The sequence below is a fragment of the Pelodiscus sinensis genome, chromosome 3 (assembly GCF_052426305.1).
Source record: "Pelodiscus sinensis isolate ZL-2025 chromosome 3, ASM5242630v1, whole genome shotgun sequence".
In the NCBI taxonomy this organism is placed as follows: domain Eukaryota; kingdom Metazoa; phylum Chordata; order Testudines; family Trionychidae; genus Pelodiscus; species Pelodiscus sinensis.
This window is the reverse complement of record NC_143054.1, coordinates 133981777-134001272: the sequence shown is the minus strand read 5'-3', so window position 1 is coordinate 134001272 and position 19496 is coordinate 133981777. Positions and strand designations below refer to the sequence as shown.

Below are 19496 nucleotides of genomic sequence, written 5' to 3'. Positions count from 1 at the left end.
TCTGATCTAGTGCTACTTGTTCTTTGGCCTTGTTTACATGATCAGTACATTAGGGTAAACAGAATTGTTTATGCGTTCTTGCCCTTTACCCTTATCTTACATTTGTTCTTGCTATACTGGCAACAATGCTTATTTTAAATGGCGTATGTTCCCAAAGACTTGCTTCTGGCTCATCAGATATAGGGAAAAGGGGGGAAAGAATTCAGGCCTCACCACCCTTAAACTAGCACATACAAAGTTCTTCCTCAATTAACCCCTACAGCGAGTAACCTTTCCTTTATGTGGGGTAGGGGTGTAGGAGGGGACAGATGATTGGTGGGGGGAAGGGACTGGGGTGCCAGTGGGAGGCTCTATCCAGGAGGCACTTACTTAGGCAGCTCTGAGCCAGCAGCCCAGAAGGTCCCTCAGGCAGGTTCCCTGCCTTCCACAACCCCCACTTGCTGCTCAGTGGGTGTGGATGACTAAGAGTGCTGAACTGGACTGTTAAGAGAGCTGCTGTGATGTTCCCATTCCCTGGTGCCCCTTAGAGGAAGATTTTAGATCTGTGAGTATCTTGTATTGGAAATGTGCAGTTTCTGGTTTTCACAAGTTTGTGATTTGTTTCTTGTGAAGACATTTTTTCCTCAGGGATATACAGTAAAAGCTTTGTTATAAAGCATCTTGGGGGAATTAAGAGGGCTGGTTATTCAAATATTTGGGTGAACTAAGAATTCATAGTGTAAGTGAGGGCTGTGGGATGAGGTGTGGGAGGAGGGTATGGGTTCTGGGGTGGGGCCAGAAATGAGGGGCTCTGGGTGTGGGTGGGGATCCAAGATGGGTTCAGAGGATTGGGTGAGGGAGGGGAAAAGGCTCTGACTAGGGGTGTGGGCTCTGGGATGCATTACCAGATTTGCCCATTACACTGTGGTCTGCTCATTTATTAGGATTACTCTTATGGGGCTGGGGTGGGGCGGGGCGGAGGGGTTAATAATTCTATCAATGTCCTGCTTGTGCTCTCATATGGAGCTGAATTCTCCCTGCTGCCAATTTCCTCTCCCAACGGAGCTCTCCTGCAGGAACTGTGTTCCTCAGGACAGGGTTCTTCCCACCTTAGAAACACACAGACACTCACATCCGCTAACAGAGCACATCTGAGAGGACTGGTTAATCAGCACTCACAAGTTGACCCCTTATATTGTGCCTTTGAACTCAGTGGGCTGGATTTAACAGCATTTTAAGCTACCATCCTCATATGCCCCCAGGTTCAGCAACTCCCTATCCCCACTTTCACACCACAATCATTCTGCTGGTAAACCACGTAATGAGCAAACCACACCAGATTTTTGGGCACTACAGTGATCTGTAGCATGGGTACAAGAAGCATTGTTGCAGAGTGAATGGGGAAGCCGAAACAACACCCTTGAGAGAGAATGAACGAGAGAGAAAAGAAAAGAGAGAGAATCAATCAGCTTAAGAATGAAAGTTATTTATTTCTGGGTAGTGAATATATATCTATGTATATGTATGAGGAGCCAAACACACAAAACAGTTAAAATATTAAATCTAAATTGAAACTGATAACAAATGTTAGGGCTAGCAAACCATCTAACAGTTTTACATAGGGGAGGGTCAGGAGGCTATGCTTAGAGAGAGGTAGTTGGGGGGTGAGACCTCACCACTCTGTGGAGCTAGCACTGATCGAGGTCCTAGATGGTGATGGTAACCGGGGTCCAGAGGGCAAGAGGCAAGCAGAGCAGAGCCCTCAGCATGATCAGGCAGGAGATGATGAAGTCTCAATGGAAATGTTGCAGTTTAAATCCAGGCAACAGAACAGTTTTTCTTGAGCAAGGGTAGTAGTTTTTGTAGGGACAGGACAATAGTTCAAGGAGAACATTGGATTTGTATATGGGTAAACAGAGGTGAGACAATAGAGACTGATCACACCTGGCTATGGGTGATGTTCCTTGAAGGGCTCACAATGCAACTAGGCAGTATCAGTATTTTGGGTATCAATAGGATCCATTACTAGAATTGGTCTGATAATGACTAATTTAGGTGCGAACAGGCCTGGGTTCATTAGCATGTGGAACAGAGATTTCCCATAAGGCAGTGCTCTGCTTTTGGTATCCTATAGTTCAGTGCGGTTCCTGCTTTGGAAGAGCTGTTCTCCATTCTTTATGCTAATGGATAGGTGTCTCTGTTCTATCTTAAATGCAGATGAGTCTGAGGTGTTTCCTTAATCTTATCACCCTTGTCTAGAGGGGTATATTTGTGTCTTCCCTAGCCTTTTCCTTGCTGTGTCTTTGATTCAAGCAGAGGCCTGGGGGAGAGGATTGTTTTCCACGAGTATCACTCCCTGGCTCCCCAAGAGCACAGGGCTGACATATGGCCATGCTCTGGTTTCCCCAAGAACACAGAGCTAGTAGGTAACAGATGGGGATGGAGATGAGGGGTTTGGATTTCAGGAAGGGGCTACAGGCCAAAGGGTTCAGAATGTGGGAGAGGCTTAAAAGCCATCTCCCTACGAGCACTGGATCCTGCCTGTCTTTCCCCCTTTCCCAGGCACTGCTGCCTCTGCATCAGAGGCAGCAGCATGGGAAGGTGGGTCAGACAGGAGTTGGTAGCAGAGGCAGCAGTGCTGGGGTGGAGGAGAGCTTGCATGTAATCATGAAGATTAACCAATGAGCCCAGGCTCATCAGTTAACTGTTTAAATGTGTATACTAACACATCCCTAGCTGAGACCAGCAGCTGGCACTGCAAGTACATCTAACTAGTGAGGTATTATAGCTTCTAGCCATGTCACTGGTTGACCAGGTGATAACACAGCCCTCAAAAATCTGCTTCCGCACCAAAGCCCTTTACGTGGTCTAAAAGTATGACCAAATTTCCACCTTTGTAACCAACATCCAAGAAAGTCTCTAGCACTGGATCTTCAAATTGCCATTTTCCACACCTTTGTAGTGTCAAGAATCCTCCTTAATACCAAGCCCCCTCCTCCATAATTGGCAACAGCTTCTCAAGGCTCGGAAGTGCTCTGTGTTTACTGGACTAAAAGGCAAATGGCATCATATATTGCTCGCTCCTTGTTGGCATTGGACACTTCAGCATTGCGGCTGTGTAGAGAAGAATCATGCATCAACTCTAATGAAACAATCCAAAAATAAAAGATATTTCCCAAGAAGGCTCCTTGATCCTCTCTGCACCTGGGCAACACATGGGAGCTCATTCTCCAGTGTGTAGCCCATTTATGGTTTTGGCATTGCTAATACAAGAGGATTATCTGCTACCTTGGACCCTGGACTCTGCTTTTGGCACAAAATCTTGCCTTTGATTTGCAGGATCCATTTGCAACGCTTTTGAAGATAGGATAGAGAGATCTGGTTTCAGTCCACCCTGTCTTTACCATTTCATCCCACTGACATCTCTTCATCCTTGTAACCAAATAGATATTCCGTACTGTCTTGTATGATGCATGTTGTGGTCTCTATTACAGGAACAAGGTTGATCAGCGTGGTTAAGATACTAGGCTCTATCATGGCTGACACCAGTGTATTTGCCACTCCTGAGAAATATTCCTTGTAAACTGTACACTTTGTGCGGCTGCTCGGGAGAGAATCAGATACTACCTAGCTAAGTAGCAGAGTGCCTGTAGCTAGGTTTTATTTCTCTTGGTGGTGCACATTTGCATATGGCCCATTGCACATACAAAATCCACACATGGAAGGAAAAGATTAAAGGGAACATTCGTCTTGGGTCCATTGTCTTCACTTTCATTATTACAGTCATATCTTGTGGCACAATTGCCATATTGTCCAGTCCCACTGTCACCGTAATTGGCCCTAATGGCATCATAGCTGGCCTCCTCATTACCAGTGTCTGCAGCCTTGGCCTACCCTGCAATCTATGCAATCTGTGCAATCAGATTTCCCACCTAAGAACTAGCACTCTTGATATTCCCATCCTCGTTGGCTCTAACATCAGTTTCGCCACCATGCTGCCCGTACTCTAGAAAACCAAAGACTCTCAATCCGAGATGCTCTTGGGGGTGTTTACACAGATGTAGACGATGGTGAATGACATCTCAATAGATGACATCCCAAACTATGGAATGTCACCATATAAGATCATTGTTACTTGAGTGGTTTCCTCACCAGATATTCAACAGTTCTAGGAACTTCTGAACAGGATGGTTCTCCCATTCTAGCTGAGTGCTAGTGAGATTCCAATTGAAAATTAGCATTCTTTATTTGACATATTTCAGTTGAAACCAAAGGATAATATTTCTTGGTGTATCCACAGTGGACTGCTTGATCCAGTTAAAGAGATATCTGGGTCATTATCACCAGCAGTCTCTTGCAGGGGCAACAGGATGTACCTGATTCTTACTCAGAACTTTTCTACTTCATCCAGCCTCTTAGTGCTAATTCCCTGTGCTTACAGCAATTGTGGAAAAAATCAAAGAGCATGATGACCTCTCAGGTAGACAAAGAGGGACACAGACCAGAATGAGAAATGCCTGTTGTTCTGCATATAGAGTTCTTCCCTTTGACCTTTTGATTGTTCTGAAATGCAGCTGTTCCAGAGGGTTTTAAGCCATACTCATTGTGTCACAGTTATGCTGGGTTGGTCATGTGTTGAGGATGGATGCCCAAACAATTGCTGTATGGCAAACTGAAAATGAACACTGTGCACAAAGTGGTGAGAAGAAACAATTCCAGGGCTCCCTGAAGCATGAGTTGAAGCAGTGCAATATTGATGTTAACACTTGGGCATCACAGCAATAGGTAGCGCATACAGCAGTCCATGATGGGGTTATTCAGTTTGAGATTGAGATGGATCCTGAGGCATAGAGGCTGAGTTGTAAACCGTGGCAGGTTCTGCAGGCACAAATCGCAATCCCTTTGTCAATATCATGCTACATCTGCCTTCAGTGAGGAGAGCAGTGCCATTTGCAGATTGGCATTTTTGTCCACAGTTGTTTTCACAAGAAATAATATCTTTAGCAGCAGCATCTTTGATTATGAAGAATGACCAGGACAACAGTTGATTGCACCAAAGGTATTCAAAGTATGTTGGATGTAGCAGCAGTACATCTAAAAATCCCCAAAGAGTACAACTTTGGACATCTGGACAGTTCTCTTCATTCTAAAGGTCTAATGTGCTAGCTCCGTGGTCACCAACCCATTGATCGCGATCGACTGGTCGATTGGAAGGGCTCAACCAGTTGATTGCGAGGCATTTGGGGCATTTCACTCTACTTTTCCCCACACCTACCTCCATCGACAGGCTTTTCCTGCAGGGTGGAAGGAAGTCTGGCAGTTGCGCGCCACTTCTGGGGTTTCAGGAAGTGCGCTGGCTGCTCTCCGCCCCCCAACAGCTGGCACGGTACCAGAACCCAGGTCTATGGCGTGCCAGGGACTTTCTGTGGGGGGGGGGGGGGAAAGGGAGTAGAGTCCATAGAGGAGGCATGCATTGGGGCTTCCCTCCTCTGAGGGGGGTAAGGGTCCCCTGAGGAAGCACGCATTGGGGACTTCCTGTGGGGGGGGGGAATGGGGGAGGAGTCCTGGGAGGAGGCACTTGCCGGGGACTCCCTGTCCCCTTCTCCCCACCAACACCGTGTCCCCTCTCAGCACCCACTGACACCGTGTCCCTTGCCCCCACTAGCACCCTGTCCCTGCCCCAGCACCCACTACCACCCTTCCCCAGTACCATGTCCCCTGCTCCCACCAGCACAGTTGGGCGTAAAAAGGTTGGAGACCACTGTGCTAGCTGTTTCACAAGCTAGAGCTGGAAATCCTAGACAAGAAATAATATCAAATCCCATGTTAAAAAATAACATTTATAGGTGAAATACTGGACTTGATTGTAGTCTCAGGATTCCTGCCAGAGGAACAGTTTTTCCACATGCTACTGTATACCTTACACTATCAACCAAGCCAAAGGACAGTTTTTTATGGGGCTTTTTGTGACATTCCGCACAATATTCCTCATACGACCTTTACAGCACTGGCTGGTACAAGTATACACTCCAGACATGGGCAGCCTACAGAGACACATGTCTACCACACTAGAGGTGCATTGGAAATTCTCCTGGTACAGAGAGAATGAACTAGTTGATGGGAGTACAATTCAGCCCTCAGCTCTGGACAGTGGTGGTCACAGCAGATGGATCCATGGTTGGCTACAGAGCTCACTTTCAGAAGTCACAAATGCAGGGCTGTTGAATGCTCAAGAATCCATTCTTCATTTTGACACTGAGGAACTTTGGATTATACACAAAGATCATTCCTGATCTTTGTCATAAGGAAAATAGTTCAGATCCTAACTGATAATATATGTCAGTAATGTTATCTGGACAAAGAAAGAGGTGGTTAGTCCCCCATATTTTGCCAGAAAGTGGTGGATGCCCCAATGCCAGAGTTTCATTATTACATGTATCTTGTACTCCCTACACGTGTCAACTTACTACTGTGGCACCTCCTGCTTGTTGCTCTAGGAATTAGCTCAGTTTATGGAGTGTGCCACCTTCTGATTGTGTCTTGCTCATTGTCTGTTCCGCCCTGCTCTGTGTCTTCATGGATCTGCATGACTCCCTGGTCTGGATCATCTGCTTCAGGACATTGCCCTCTGGCAGTTCCCACCAGTCCATCTCTCCCCCTTTCAGGTATATTAGCAGTCCTCTGTCTCACACCTGCCACTGTGACTAACTGAAGCCCCAAAGTCCACCTTGTGGACTTGCCTCAGGGGCAGGCCGTAGTCTGTATAGGCCACGCTCCTTGGTGCAAGGTATGGTGCAAGGGGAGCGGGAGAGACCAGGCCCACCCACTACTCTGAATACTGGCCCAGGGACCCTCTGGCTGCAGCCTTGGCCTGCTCTCCTTCACTCCTTTAACTTCCCTCAGTGTTCCCTGGGCCACTTACCTGTGACCTTGGCACCTTCTCAGTCCTTATGTCAAGGCCACAGCCTGCTACATATAAGTCTGGAGCCCCTCTCTCTGTCTCTCTCTTTGTGCTCCCCCTTAGCCTGTCCAGCACTGCTCCATCCAAGGTGCTTTACCTTGGTAATGAGTCCTTCACCCTCGCTGGTTGGGAATGGACTGCCCTTTCTGCTCTATTGAGCAGCTCCTTATTAGGGATGTCTTCGTGTAGATGATTTTTAAACTGGTTCCCCTAGTGGGCTGGCTCCCGTCTGCCACACCGTGCTGCTACCTCTGATATGGAGGCAGCAATGTGGGATAGCAGGGGGCTCCGTGGGAGTGAGGTCGGGAGTACACTGGCTGCTGGCCCCGTCCCTGGGGACTATCAAAGTCATGTAACCTTTAAAATTTGATGAGGTTACACAACTATTCCATTACATGCTATCTAATGTCCCTATTCCTTATATTAGGGCTACCTCAACAAGCTGCCCGTTAATTGGCTCCCTGTAAGCCTCTTGCTGATTAGAAGGGCTTATGCAGGTTCCCTCCTGTCTGCTTTTAACCCTTCGCTTCCTGAGTGGGACAACTGTCCCACCAAAGTATTTTATCATTTAGCTTCAGAGACTTGGATTCCAATCTTGACATGGGTCACCAATTATAATGGTTGCTTGGTCTGATTCTTAATGCTAAAGGATATTTATCTCACATAACTCACCAGCGTGGTATGCCATAGTTTTCAATTTCAGCCTATAGCTCAAATGGCTTGAGCATGCTTTTTCACATTTGAAATGTACTGGTAGAGTTGTTGAGACTTTATTAGGCTCAGATTATTGCTTTTAGTACCTAACTATCATGAGTTCAAAATTAACCACTGAAAGATAAATCAGATTTGTATGTTTAAGATAATTTCGGTTCTCTAAAAAAAACAAAAAAAACCCCCCAACAACCTACAACCAGCATGTGAAATGCCAGTGTTCACCCTTCCTTATTTCATGAGAGCATGCAATAATAAATCATCAGTGGGTTTCAGCCCAGTACCTCCTGGGGGATCAGGAGTAATAGAATTTGGAGCATGACCAAATACGTAAGGCACTTCTGGTTGGTAGTGTGTAGTACTGTACAATTAACCCATTTGTGTCTGTTAATACCTACTCTCTATATGATAATATTAATCCTTATGTTATATAGTTTCTTTCATGTCTTGCTATAATATTCAAGTTTGTTACCTTTTGTATTCAAGTTTCCCCCACTCATCTACAGAATTCATCTCTTGGGTCTGCAGCTGGGAGCGTTCTGATCAAGTTAGCAAGACTTACAGAGAGAGAGAGAGAGAGAGAGAGAGAGAGAGAGAGAGAGAGAGAGAGAGTGTATGAGCGTATACATAATGCATATACACACTCACTTATATATGGCTTAATAGGCGGCCAGTACTCTTTTTTTAATCACATCAAAAAATATGTTGTTTGTCAGAACCTTGTGTTTATGAACTAATCATGATGATCATATAATGTTCTTTTTAGCTTGTATGCTGAATGTAATTGAGAAGAAAACTGGTGATTAAACAGTTAAAGTTACAGAATTCAGACTTTAAAGTTTTTAATAAAATCTGAACAGATGATCTGCTTTTTTTTTTTTTTTTTTTTTTTTGAACTGGCAGGTTTCAGGCCCTCTAATTGGCTTCCCAGTTTTACAGAGTAATTACAGCTTCAAGCAAACTTTGTCATCTGTGGTTCAGAATGGTGTAAAGTAAACAGAACATTTGAAATACAGCTTGTAGTTAGAGTTGCTCAGGAGAGTTTAACTAACCTATGTAATTTAGATAGTAGCATCATTTTATTTGAATATAGTAGTTGAACTAATAATTTGGAATGTGTCAAACATTTTGTAGGCATAATGAACAAAGTTAAGTTGACATTTTAAATCATCTTTTCATTTTAAGGAACTAAGTTCAATAATTCATAAAGTTCCTTTATATCTTTTAATACTCCTTTTTGCTTTTTTCCATATCATAAAGGATCAGAAATGGCCTGAGAAGTGATAGTTTTTCTTAAACTGTATTGCCAATTTCTGTTCATTTAGATTGTAGTCTTTTGAACATCAGTCTCCCCTCAGATGTTTTATCCTGCCTAGCATTAAAAGGTCAGAAAACTCATTGTTGATCTTGAATCATAACTACATTGAAAGATTTAGGATTAAAATGTGTAATTCTAAATTATAGATGGCTAGCATACAAGAACACAAAGTTGAGTCTGCTCACTGGCTTCCTCATCCTTTTGAATATAATTTAGACTTCCAACTGTTTTTGAATTGAGATTCAGTCTTTTAATTACATTTGTTTATGTATAGTAGCAAATTTGAAGACATTATGGTGGCTTGTTCTCTTGTCTTGGTAGTGACCCAAATACTGCTTGAACATCTTGAGCCAGCTCTTGGTAGCAAGCTTCACTATTCCTCTATGCTTTGTACTTCTCTTTCTAAACTATTTTTTCTTTGGAAGTGTAATGCAGTTTTTCAGTAATTAGTAGAAAAGAATAGTAATGCTGTATATTATTGAACTCACTCATTCATCTTTACACATTTTTTTCATTAGCTGTCAGTGAAGAGTCCTCATTCATTTTTTAGTCATAATAGGAATGTCTCTTACACAAATGCGTGTGTATGCAATAGCTTATGATGTGTGGGGATGTTCCAGATGCCATTAAACTTAGATAAAACAACATCAGTTTTTGAAGTCTGCTGTTACTCTGCTTTTCTAAAACATTGTTCCTTTTTTAAGAAAAAACATTAAATTAACACCTTAAAATTTAATTTAAATAAGTGTTCTATAGATGTTTGGAGAGTATTAGAACCAGAGATTGTTAAAATGTTTGAATTTTGATTTCCCAGCATTTGTTATTGAAATTACAAAATTTGACAAATGCTATTTTAAATAAATTGTTTCAGTATTGACCAACTGTAATGAACGTTATTTCCAAACAAGCTTTTGCTAATTGAAGAGCCTAGTAAGAAGTCAAAAATGAAATCTGATTCTTGTAAATACTAATAAATATAGCACCATAGATTTTGGACAGTGCTTTAGAAGATGTAAAGTGAATTCCATCCCTGCCCTGAAGAGCTTAGAGTTTAACATGAACAAGTCAAAACAGAGAATAGCCATTTAAGATGGGCAAAGGATGAAAACTATAGAGAGTTTGGTCAGTGTAACTGAAGCCTGCTATGTAATTTTACTATAGCTCTTGAGTTGTAACTATTTCTATTATAAGCCTCATTTTTTTCACATTAAGCATTCGATCTCTGTGAGAGAATGTTTTTTGAAATGTTTAGGTTATATCAGGCAACGTTGTTCTGAGATGAAACTTTGACATAACATTTTTCACCTTTTGCAAAGTTTTCAAATGTGAGTCTTGTTAAGATATGTCTGCAAAGTGACTTATTCTAAAAGCTTGAACTGTGTGTTCTGTGCTCCATAGTCCTGTACAGAGTCTAGCACATATGACTTCCTTTTTTTCCCCCAATATTTTTCCAGTATTTAATACAATAAGATTTTTTTGTAATAGATTTATGAAAATGTGAATGATTCATTAGGCTCTTGGGAGATTTAATTTTTATACTTTGCCAGAAGTCAAGTGATGACTTAAGTGTTCATTTTTAATAAGAAATTGGCAGTCCTTTTTGTTAGTCTTCAAAGAGTTCAATTATTATTTTTTGCCTTTATATAAAGAAATATATTAACCTCCATATTTTTATTCTTCCATATGTCTAATATAAGGAATATTCCAAATACTGAGGTAAATTAATTTAATTACATAAGGTAGTTGGTAGTTTTAACCACTGTGTGTCAGCTGATGATTCTTCTGTATTCCCACACCCTACTAATGTACACATCTTTTCCTGGGAACAAGTCAAGTGGGGATACAGAATGGTTTGTGAAAATAGTCTTGATTCTGACACAGATTCTGAAAAATGTGCAGTTGCATCCTTTAATGGTACTAAGCCTTTCTGAACAGTAGCGTTTGTCCTCACTATTGGTTTGCAGCTCCACCAATGGAAGTACTGTTTTTAGATAGGGCACTGCAGTTTTTATTGTGTCATATAAACCTAGTTGGCAAGAGGGGAAGGAAAGTAGCTTGCATCTCACCTCCTTGCTTCTAAGTCTGAGAGAACCATAAAATCATAGAACACTAGAACTGGAAGGGACCCTGAGAAGTCATCAAGTCCAGTTCCCTATCCTCATGGCAGGACCGAGTACCATCTTGAATGAGCCATCGTCTTCATCCAGCAGCAGTTTCTTATAAATAAGCTCTGCCCAGAAAGTACTGTTGTGCTACTCCAGTTGAAAGGATGTTCAACATTGTGCTGAGGACACGTGATTACAGTATCTTTTGCAGCCATCTGAGGAATATTCAATCTCTACTCCTCAACCCTCTCAGCCATGACCATCTCCTTGTCCAGCCAGTCTTGGTCTTCCCCTTTGTACTCCCTGTTCCAGTCCCAGTCTTTTCTCCTTGCTCTCAGTGACAATTTTGTCCTCTTGGCTCCTTTTCCAGTCTCTCTCTCTCTCTCTCTCTCTTTCACCCCCAATGCCAACAGTCCCCTTCCCCACTGGCTCCAACTTTCCCTCTCTATACTCATTGGTTCCCAGAGTTTTGTCCCAGTCTTTTTGAATAACCAGTCCCAAGTTCCCTGCATGCATGTGTCTCCCCTTTTCACCTTTGGTTTTTCATCTCTTTTCCCTGTCTTGTCCACAAAGCCACCAGTCCCAGTAATCTAGCCCATTCAGTCCCAGTGCTCCTTATCTGAATCTACTTTCCCTCCGCTCAAGTTTGTTTCTTGTCTCCTTTGCATTTTAATCAGACAGATTTTTTCACCTTGTTGCTTGGGTGTGGGGGTGAGCACGGGGAATGTAAGCACAGGAGAGACACATTACCTGCTTTCTGGCTTCCAAAAACATAGCTGGATAGTAATTAATAATATTAGGATGTGTTTGTAAATGGAGAAAATATCTCTCTAAATTTATAGAACATGAATGAGGGCTGAGAAAAAAATATAAAAACTTGCAGGAAAAAGATTTATTATAATAAAGTACTTGTCCAAATCTTGAGTCAGAGAGTAACACCATCCAACATTTAATTTAATGGAAATTGCATGTGATTATCAGTTCTGGGAATTTTGTCATATTTCAATAAACTTAATCTGACATTGATTACAAAATTAGAATATACAAACAACATTTGAAATAGATATGTCTTTAAAATTGTATGGGTTGAACCTCTCTAGTCCAGCACCATCGGGACCAGATGGATGCTGAACCAAAGAATTTGCTGAACCATGGAAGGTCAATATCATAGCAAGTGGTTCTCTCTTTTTATTTTTATTTTGCTGAGATGAATAAATGGAACAATGCTTGCAGTGCTGCTTAATAATGTATAACTGTACTGATACACCCTATATAAGCCTACACCTAGCCAACCCTTATCAGTGCTCTTCATAACAAAATGTTAGCGTTACACAATTTTACTGTATTAACACAAGGAAATAAGTAGATAAAGCATAAAAATTGTGCTTACACTTAGGAGCATTACCATTACCTCCTTGCTGGGCTCTTAGAAGACATTTAGGGGTAAATTAAAGTTAAATAACAGCATAGAATACTGAGAGCTGGGACCACAGGAAACTTGGCCACACTCAATTATAAGCTAACTAAAATCATATCAGTCCACGGATGTTGCCAGACCAGGGAGGCTCAACAAGTACAAATGTTTTGGTTGTTGTTTGAAAAATAGTGTGTGATTACATTTTAAAAACTTAATAACCTATATGTGAATGGAAAGAGTTATTTTTCCTGAATTACTAGGACTTAATAATGTGATCTTTGTCATTTTTGTATGGAATTTCTTATTAGCTCATTCTCTGAAGTGCCTCGTTTGTTATGTCTTGTTTCAGTTATGTATAGGAAGATCTGGATGAACTTACTTCTTTTCCTAAGTAATTTTGTAGAATTTAGCTTAAACAAAACTTGGGCCAGATATACACAGAGGCTACGTCTACACTGGCCCCTCTTCCGGAAGGGGCATGTAAATTTCACGAGTCGTCGTAGGGAAATCCGCGGGGGATTTAAATATCCCCCGCGGCATTTAAATAAAAATGTCCGCCGCTTTTTTCCGGCTTTTAAAAAAGCCGGAAAAGAGCGTCTAGACTGGCCCCGATCCTCCGGAAAAAGTGCCCTTTTCCGGAGGGTCTTATTCCTACTTTGAAGTCTTTGAAGTAGGAATAAGACCCTCCGGAAAAGGACACTTTTTCCGGAGGATCGGGGCCAGTCTAGACGCTCTTTTCCGGCTTTTTTAAAAAAAAAGCGGCGGACATTTTTATTTAAATTTTTATTTAAATGCCGCGGGGGATATTTAAATCCCCCGCGGATTTCCCTACGACGACTCGTGAAATTTACATGCCCCTTCCGGAAGAGGGGCCAGTGTAGACGTAGCCTAAAGGAAAAGGTTGAATCAAAATATGCAACTCCATCTACCTTAATTATGTAGCTGGAGGCCAACGGGCATACTTCCCTTACTCCACGCAGGAGTACTGGCTGCCAGTGGAGGTGCACTCTCATTTTGATTTAGTGTGTCTTATCTAGACCCGCTAAATTGAACTCTAGAAGGTCGTGGCAATGTCAAACTTCCCCAGTGTGAAGACATGGCCTAAGTCTCTTCTTGCAGAAATTTACTTGAAAAAGGAAACTTGAAATGACCATTCATTGCACTGGAATATATATTTATGGAAGTACAATGAATATAGTTTTGTGAATTAATATATGTTCATGTGTACAAGATTGCAAATATTTATTTCATTATGTTTAATTTATTCAGTTTTTCAAAATATATTTATAGGTGCCCAACTACTGCTCTGGATGAATACCATATACATTTTATTTACATCATAAATACTTGAACCTTAATGCTCAGCCATCTTAGCATCTTTAACAAAATGTGGGCTTTACGGTATGCGTAAAAGGCAACCAATACGATTCTAGCAGAGTGGGGAAGCAAGTTACAAAAGAAAGGACCATTCTCAGAGAATGTCTTGCCAACAGCTCCTCCTTCTTTATATTGAGGGCAGTGTTCTCTGTAAGCTGTGCTCTTGGGTGGCTGCTCAGAAGAGATTCAGATGCCACCCAGCTGTTTAGCAGAGCACCCACAACCATCCGCAGCCAGCAGCATGTGTTTCCATTGGTGGTGCACATCAGCATATGCCATGGTACATGTAACAAAATTTATTCTGCTCATGGATGCAAAAAGTTAGAGGAAACATTGATTGTGGGACTACCATCTTGAATTGCTCTCCTAATCTGTACTCTGTCAGAAGGCTGGAGAAAGAAGCTAGTCTCTTCCGAACCATTTAGGATATTTCTGCACTGCAGCACTATTTCTAAATAACTAGGGCTATGCCAAAATAACTTAGTCTGTGTCTACACAGCAGGCAGTTATTTTGAAATAATGTCAAAATACTGTCAAGCTAGAGGACTTCTTACTCTGACTCCTGTAACCTTCAGGCTTTGTCTACATTGGCACTTGAAAGTAGGAATAAGGGATCTTCCGGAAAAGGGTTTATTTTCCGCAAGATCCCGTCTAGACTGGCGCTTTTCTCCGGCAAAACCTCGAGCCGGAAAAAAGCGACAGCCATGTTCATGCAAGTGCCGCGGGGGATATTTAAATCCCCCGCGGCATTTGCAATTCCGAAGTGTCTCATTAGCATCCTTTTTACGGAAAAGGGTGCCAATGTAGACACAGCCTCATTGTATGAGGAATAAGGGAAGTCAGAGGAAGAGTGCTTTATTTCAAAATAAGTGCTGTATAGACGTTCCCTATTTTGAAATAAGATACATAATTGACATAGCTCAATTTGTGTAGCTTATTTCGAGTTAAGCCCTGCAGTGTAGACGCACCCTTAGGGGTCTATATATTAAAACCAACACCTTGAATTCCACCTGGAAGCTTTTGAGAAAACTATACAGATTGTGAAGCATTGGTCTCATGTGCTTCTAATGTGTTGTTACTTAAGCTCTCTGCGACATTCTGTTAGCTACAGCTTCTGAATGGTTCTAAGGTGCATCCCGATGAAGAGCACACTGTAGCAACTTAATCTTAAGGTGACAATGTCATGAATAGTTGTGGTTTGGTTTGCATTAGAGAGAAAAGATCCCATTCTTCTTGCCAGGTGCAGATGGAATAAGGTGCCTTTGGCTACAAGCTCTACCTTGGTGTCTTTGAATAGTGCAAGATCTAACACCACTCTCAAGTTGCACACCTGTTTTACAAATGGAGATCACTCTGTCTGTGTGATTCAAATTCCATTAGCTCTTCTGGCTGTTTCCTCCAGCCCACAAATATTCTTTCGATCTTGCCTACAACTAATTAGCTTTCATCCATGCCCCAAGTTCAGCTAGGTATTGAGTGATTCGTTCCATAGCTTCTTATAAATACTGAATGTGTATATGAATTACATTTAATGTAATGAAATAATTTTATTTGTTTTTCCCATATTATAATGTCAATATTTATAATAAAAAATGTCCATTATATCTTTCTAGAATGCCAGCTAATGAAAACAGAGCGACCAAAGCCAAACACATTTATTATTAGATGTCTTCAGTGGACAACTGTAATAGAGAGGACATTTCATGTAGACACTCCAGAGGAACGGTGAGGAATGTTATGTCTTCCAAATTCTTTGGGCAAAAGTTTCAGCATATCTACCAGTATGATGCAAGTCTTGATCTTGATTACTGCATAATCTGATTATTTGTGTGTGATTATTTTAAGAATGTATATGTTTGCCTATGTAAAATGTTCCTAGTTTGTATTGAGTATAAGATAATTACTTTGGATAACTGAAGTTAAAGAATGTGTTCAAATTACCCAAATTTGCGTCTTGATGTGTCTCTGAAGTTACATTTTCAACAACATAAATCAGATTTGAAACTCATTTTCTTCTCTCAGAAGCTATGAATTTCCTTTAGTTCTGTACATCTTTTCTCGGAAAATGCAATATCCTGTGACTGTATATTTAGTTATTACAATTTTTTGTTAGGTGTATACACAATTAAGCACGGTGTAAAAATAAAAATTATCTCTTCATACTCAAGAAGAATATGAGAGTGATGAGATGAGGTGCCATGTAAGAAAATTATATAGCAAAGTAATGACATAGTGTATTGTGATCTTTATCTCATAGTGCCCACTTTCCAGTTGAGATTAATACCATGCATTGTGTTAGAAATTGCAATTAGCTACTACCTTTTCTTTCTCTGTTGATAATATAGTCATCTAGATTGTCCTAAAAGGTCAACATTGCCTTATACTGAGCTGTTTTATTTGTTAGTGATATACCTTTAAATAGCCTGTCAAGAAATACAGACTATATTGGGATTGCAGAATACTGTCTACACTAAGCCTGAGCTATACTTTGACTCATTAAGGTACTTTTGTTGTTAAGTATTTACAAAGGTATACTTATTTAATTAATGTGATATAATCTGCAATGCACATATACTCTGTGCTACTGATTCTAGAGCAGGTTCCACTTGCTAGACTTATACAGTACCTGGGAGTAAATTGAAGCAAATTACTTCAGTAATTCCTTCATTATATAGTATAGGAATTTGCAGGTAAAATACTACTACACTTGAACCTCCCTGGTCCAGCACCCTGGGGACCCGACCAGTCCTGAACAAGGTGATTTGCTGGTCTGTGGAGGTCAATGCCAACTGCTGGCCTCTGGGCTCTTTTGGAGGGCTGCCTCCTTCTTGGCCACTGAGCTCCTCTCCTGCTGCTGGCCTCAGCTCCTAGGCTCCCTTCTCAGGGCTCTGCTCCTGGCTGGGCACACTGCCACCAGGCTGCCAGCCTGGCTCCTCTCCCAGCCCCAGCCTGGCTCTGCTCCTGGCCCAGCTGCACTCAGTTCTCCACTCCCAACTACTGGCCCCTCTGCTGCTGGACTTCTAAGACGGCCCCTGCTCCCAGCCACCAGGACACTCAGGATTACAGACATTGCTGGACCAGAGATGTTCAACTGTATTATGTTTGTATTCATTAGAAACCATTTAGTTGCAGAAGAAGTCAAGCCTTGTAAATTTTTAATAGGAATTTTGGTCTATCCTTGATAGGGAAGAATGGACAGAAGCCATCCAGGCTGTAGCAGATAGGCTTCAGAGGCAAGAAGAGGAGAGAATGAACTGTAGTCCAACATCACAGATAGACAATATAGGAGAGGAGGAGATGGATGCTTCCACAACCCACCATAAAAGAAAGGTACAGGATATAGAAATGACTGATAAAATTCCTTAATATGTAAATCACTTGTGTATGGTTGTGTATTTGTATAGAAGCAATATGCAGCGACAACTATTTATAGAAAAGTTTTAGTTTACCATTAGACATGGACATAAACATTTCTTTTATTAAAGTTAAAGTTGAACTTCTTTAATTTTGTTGTTTTCACATAAGTCACTCTTTGAGCTCATAGTTCATTCTTTCTGGCACTAGGAATGTTAAAATAAGTGTAATTGTGTAAATATGTAACCACTGAGAGGCAGTGGGGCTGAAGGGGCAGGTGGCTCCGTCTGCCTCCCCACCTACCTCTGTAGGAGTCAGCATGGGAGAGGTAGGCGGTTCCCCATGTACACTAGCTTCTGCCCCCCCTCCCCACTGCATCTTAAATAGAGGCAGCAGAATGGGTGCGTGTAACCATGCGGGTTAACCGAGGAGCCCAGGCTTATTGGTTAACCATGTACTGGGTATGGTTAAACTGTCTGACTACTCGCTCTTTCCCCTCCTTCTCTCTCCCCCCCTGCCCTGGCCCCCTGCTTGATGCCTTTCTATCAGAGTCAGCAACGGGGGTGAGGAAGCAGGAGCCGTTTTAAAAGCCATTTTCCCCCAGCGCTGTCTCTGTGGTGGTGCCTGCCCCCCCCACTCCTGCACTGCGGTGGTGTTTCCACCCCCCCCCCCACTATCAGAGGCAACAGTGTGTGAGTGTGGGGGTGTGAAGCAGCCTCTGCCTGTGGCAGGCCCAGGCTCGCTGTGGACAGAGGCTACTCCGCATTCTGTTTCTCCTGGGACCTCCTGCAGACAGAAGCTGTTGGACCCGGCTAGTCCCAGCTCTGGCTACATATAAATTGCAGAGCTGCAGCAGAGGTAGCTCCTGGACCCGGCGTGAGCTGGGACTGAGTGCCTTCCCTTATCGATTCATCATGTAGTCGATAAAATTTTTTATCGACTACACAATTAGTCAAATTCCCACTACTTAACATCCCTACCATGTACATGAGTACATGCTAACATCCCGCTATCCGGCACCAAGAGTTAATGGATATATATGCTACTTATTTTTTCAATGTCTGATTTCTGTGTCAGGGTTGAATGAATTAGTTGACAATTTTTTCTACATTTTCACATTTTGCTTTTTTATATTTTCTAATCTTCTAGAAATGTGGAAAGAAGATTTTTGCTAAAGGAAGACTATTTGTCTATCTCATGCAAATACTCCCATTTAAAGAAATATATTATTTGCATGAGAAAAGTAATCAGTATTTGTCTCTTAGGCTATGTCTACATTGCATCCATCTTCCTGAATAAATGAGAATGGCTCCTGCACAAGAGGGAGTTTTTCCACAAAAACGCACTGTGTGGACGGCTCTTTTTTATGCAAAAAGCCTCTTGTGCAAAAATGGCCCCAATTAATTATGCAAATGAAGTATGGCAATATACTAATCCACGCTTCCTTTACATAGGCTTTTGCGCAAGAGGGATGCAATGTAGACGTAGTCCTAGGGTGCATTTACACTGCATTCGTGACGCAAAATAAATTACGCAATTTGAGCTACGCAAGTTGTTTATTTTGAGTCAATTTTTACTGTCTACATAGCACTTATTTTGAAATAAATCACTATTCCAAAATGTCCTTTACTCCTCATGGAATGAGGGTTACAGGGACGGTGGAATAGCAAGCCCAAGATATTTTGAAATAATGGGCATGCTCAAAAGATGCAGAATAGTTATTTATAGCACTGCATTGTAGACACAGCCTTGCTGACATTTCGTCTTTGCATTCTGCAAAAATATCTGTGTTCTAATTTTTAATAAAGTAGAAGATATTACTGTTTTATTTTCTTATCTGTAAACTACCACCTTCCTTGATAGCAACAGGAATAAGTAAAGTACTAGAAATAGTATATTTTAAGTTGTTGTTACAAAGCCAGCAGAATGAACACACAACTTGAACTTTTTTTAACTTAGCCTTCACTGTTCATTGCAGCGCTTCTCAGGCCCCTACCAATCCCGTACCAACCATACTAAAACCATGCTTTCTGTGCATATCAGAAAGGCTGGTTTATTGAGCTTGATAGTTGGTGAAGTACCAGATAAAAGAGTTTTTACTGTATTGTCTTATGATTTCTGTCTGTCTGTCTCTTTGTCTAATTGCAGTTGGTAGAGTAGTGTTGGACACTTGTTAAATGGATATTGAGGATTGAATGGACATGCTTTATTCAGTGCATAGGCAGCTCAGGAAATTAATCCAACTTGCCTGTGAAGAATGAGTTTTTTTATATA

The 19496-nt window shown here is 41.7% G+C and overlaps 1 protein-coding gene across 3 annotated transcripts in view; it reads left to right on the top strand.

Annotated features, from left to right (window-relative positions):
• Positions 1 to 19496, top strand: part of AKT3 (AKT serine/threonine kinase 3) — a 258135-nt gene that overhangs the window by 152652 nt on the left and 85987 nt on the right. For all 3 annotated transcript variants that reach the window (XM_075924864.2, XM_075924865.2, XM_006135203.4), the window contains exons 4-5: positions 15482 to 15593; positions 17054 to 17198. In XM_075924864.2, coding sequence (XP_075780979.1) covers positions 15482 to 15593; positions 17054 to 17198 — 257 coding nt within the window. The remainder of the gene's footprint in view (positions 1 to 15481; positions 15594 to 17053; positions 17199 to 19496) is intronic.